The sequence below is a fragment of the Sphaeroforma arctica genome, assembly GCF_001186125.1.
Source record: "Sphaeroforma arctica JP610 unplaced genomic scaffold supercont1.1224, whole genome shotgun sequence".
NCBI lineage: Eukaryota > Ichthyosporea > Ichthyophonida > Sphaeroforma > Sphaeroforma arctica.
In genome coordinates, this window is record NW_014039334.1 from 6861 (window position 1) to 10190 (window position 3330).

The following is a 3330-nucleotide window of genomic DNA, read 5'->3' on the forward strand; positions in this document are numbered from 1 at the left end:
ATATATATATGTATATATATTATTTGGTTTCCGTTGGCTGATACGTTGAGTCGATGATCTACATTGTGCACATGTTGCGTAGTTCCTTTCCTCACATACCAAGTCATCCCAATGGCACTCAGGTCCACAGTATACACCATCCTATCACGTAACCCCTCTATTTACCCACACGTTTGGTTACAGGCGTGTTATCGCTTCAGTCGTGTGTGTGCACATCTGCGTCGACCGCTGACCAACTACTGCGACGAGATCATTGATTCGCTACTGCCGCTCATGGCACCTGACCTGCCCACCCTCTCATCCAGTCCCAATCAACAGAAAGGTAGGTGCAATGGGGGAACCCTAATACCCTACATCCTAAAACCCTATAACCCTAAAATGTATGCAAGGTTCTGTGTGTGTGGCGGTGTATATCAGCACCCAAGAAGAGCGTGTTGGTGACACGTGGAGGGATATACATAGTTTATGCGATACAACCTCTGTACCGGTCCTAACTAGCGGAAAGTAGGTACAATAGCACATGCTCAAGCTCTGTACCGGTCTTAACCAGCGGAAATTAGGTGCAATAGCACATGCTCCAGGGCATGCATTATATGGTGTAGTTGTGACATAGCAGTGTATTTATATCCATTCGGGGTGGGCTGAGACTCTCACCGCAATATCCAATCCAGAACGTTGTTCTATTTTTAGTGACGAATGATACGAAGCAGCAAACATACACATTCAACTAGATGCGAAACAGTACGATTTGGTACACACTGTACGTGTAATTTATGTGTTGCTAGACATATATTTCTGTATGCTACAAACATCTACCAACGGACGTAGTTTTAACCAGATCCACACATCCACACATCCATGTGTTGCATACATACCTCTACGCCTTCTCCACGCACGCTACCAACATCTACCCACGCACATCGGCCTGACCCTCACACACCACACACCACACATCCCACACCCCGGCCACTCGCCACATCACAGCAAAACTGGGACAGAGTGACAAGTGCTGGCTATACGAGGGAGCCGCGGTGTTGGTTTACGCACTCAAAACAAATGACGAAACACTGCGCATGCTCAACAAACTGTGCCAGCCGCTGCTCTCTGTGTGCTCAGAGATCATGCAAGGCCAACTGTAAGTGACCATGCTTGTATGTGTATAGGCACTGTGTGGATTGTTAGTGTTGGTGTTAGTGTTATGTGGTGTGGTTGTGCTATAGTCCTAGTGCACGGGTGCTTGTATGTGTATAGGCACTGTGTGGATTGTTAGTGTTGGTGTTAGTGTTATGTGGTGTGGTTGTGTATAGTCCTAGTGCACGGGTGCTTGTATGTGTATAGGCACTGTGTGGATTGTTAGTGTTAGTGCTATGTGATGTGGTTAGATTGTCAGTGTTAGTGTTACGTGGTGTGGTTGTGCTATAGTCCTAGTGCACGGGTACTTATATATGTGTGTACAGGCACTCTGTTGATTGTTGGTGTTAGTGTTATGTGATGTGGTTATATTTGGTGTGATTGTGCTAGAGTCCTAGTGCACGGGTACTTATATATGTGTGTACAGGCACTCTGTTGATTGTTAGTGTTAGTGTTATGTGATGTGGTTATATTTGGTGTGATTGTGCTAGTCCTAGTGCACGGGTACTTATATGTGTGTGTATAGGAATTCTGTTGATTGTTAGTGTTATGTGGTGTGGTTGTGCTATAGTCCTTGTAGACGGGTAACTTTACGTGTACCTTACCTGCACTACACATTCTCCGTGTGCTTAGAGGCTATACATAGGCAAAGGTAGACCGTCGTCGTTGACTTTGTATTTGAGTATCCAATCCTTCTCTCTCTGATTTAAACCACTGAGTTGGTGCGTGACGCGGAGTCTCTATCTGTGTGTGTGTGCACAGTCCGGCTGCCTGTGCTCTTTACACGTTACTCGTATTATATTTTACACTCAGTGAAGCTCATGCCATGTGATGAATGGCAGCAGTTGTCTGCATGTAAATTCTAAACCCTAAAACTCTAGAGCATAAACCCTAGAACCCTGTGCATTTCGCGCAACAATTGGCAATAGCCTCTAACACGCTCCTGAGCCTCAATCTCAACGTTCGCCAACTGCTCTATTCCAATCTCATTCAGACCCACATACAAGACCCACAAATTTTGCATCTACTACCATTCACATGTACTCATAACTCACAGACCCACATATCATATGCATTGACCATAGTTTCCCATCTACTACCATTCACACATATCATAACTCACAGACCCACACATCATGTGCATTGCGTCTTATCATATACATTCCCTGGATTTCCTCACCCCCCGCTCCCACCCCATCCCACCACCAACAGATACAACAACGAATCCGAAAAGGCGCCCGTGTACTCGCAGATTCTGTTGGACACCGTTGAGACGTTAACGCGTGTGGCCAAGTCCGCGACCAAAAACTCGGGCAGTGGGGCGTTCTGGGTGGCGGCGTATGAGCTGTTCCAACCTGTGTGCACGCTGTCTCACTTACAACCCAAGCTCAGGAAGGAGCTTATTAAGTTTAGTCACAGGCATGTGTGTGTGTATGTCGGTGGAAGTCTTGTTGTAGTGTGTCAGGCAAATGTGTGTGTGTATGTCAGTAGAAGTCTTGTTGTAGTGTGTCACAGGCACGTGTGTGTATATATGAGGTGTTAGTATACCATGGGTGGTTGTGGATCGTTGCAGCAGTGGGTGTTATGAGTAGATAGTGTCTGTATTGTGAGGTGTGGTGCTTAGTCATAGGCATGTGTGTGTGAATGTCAGTGTGAGGTGTATGTTTGTTGTGGATCGATGCAGCGTCGGGGTTGTGTAGGTAGGTGGTGTAGGTAGATAGTGACTGCATTGTTTTAGGGTTCTAGGGTTCTAGGGGCTCATATATCTTCTATTCTAATATCAGTACCGTACCAATAGTGTTTTGCTCTCATACGGTTTCTCACCGGTGTGTGTTCAACTCTGTGCTTCCGTTGCATGGTACTCATAGTTTCAAGTCCCCTATCTCGGATTAGGTTTTCTCATTCGTCGTGTTAACTAGTATATTAATGACCATGTCCTGTCTGTACAGGCTCGTAGCGTCGATTGAGGAGCAAATTCTGCCAGAGATTCCGGCCACTCTATCACTGCTACTGCAAACAGACAATCCAGAAGTCATTGGAGAGAGTTTGACACTGCTCACACAACTGATGCTGACCTTCAAGGGTGTGTGTGTGTGTGTGTGTGTGTGTGTGTGTGTGTGTGTGTGTGTGTGTGTGTGTGTGTGTGTGTGTGTGTGTGTGTGTGTGTGTGTGTGTGTGTGTGTGTGTGTGTACGTGTGT

At 46.2% G+C, this 3330-nt stretch overlaps 1 protein-coding gene across 1 annotated transcript in view; it reads left to right on the plus strand.

Moving 5' to 3' along the window:
• The window catches only part of SARC_10371 (hypothetical protein), a gene marked incomplete at its 3' end in the record, with an annotated part of 8183 nt that extends 5645 nt beyond the window's left edge, over positions 1–2538 (plus strand). Inside the window, exons 5-8 of the mRNA XM_014295588.1 lie at positions 184–322; positions 985–1135; positions 2344–2488; positions 2524–2538. Coding sequence (XP_014151063.1) covers positions 184–322; positions 985–1135; positions 2344–2488; positions 2524–2538 — 450 coding nt within the window. The remainder of the gene's footprint in view (positions 1–183; positions 323–984; positions 1136–2343; positions 2489–2523) is intronic.
• Positions 2539–3330: the final 792 nt, after the last annotated feature.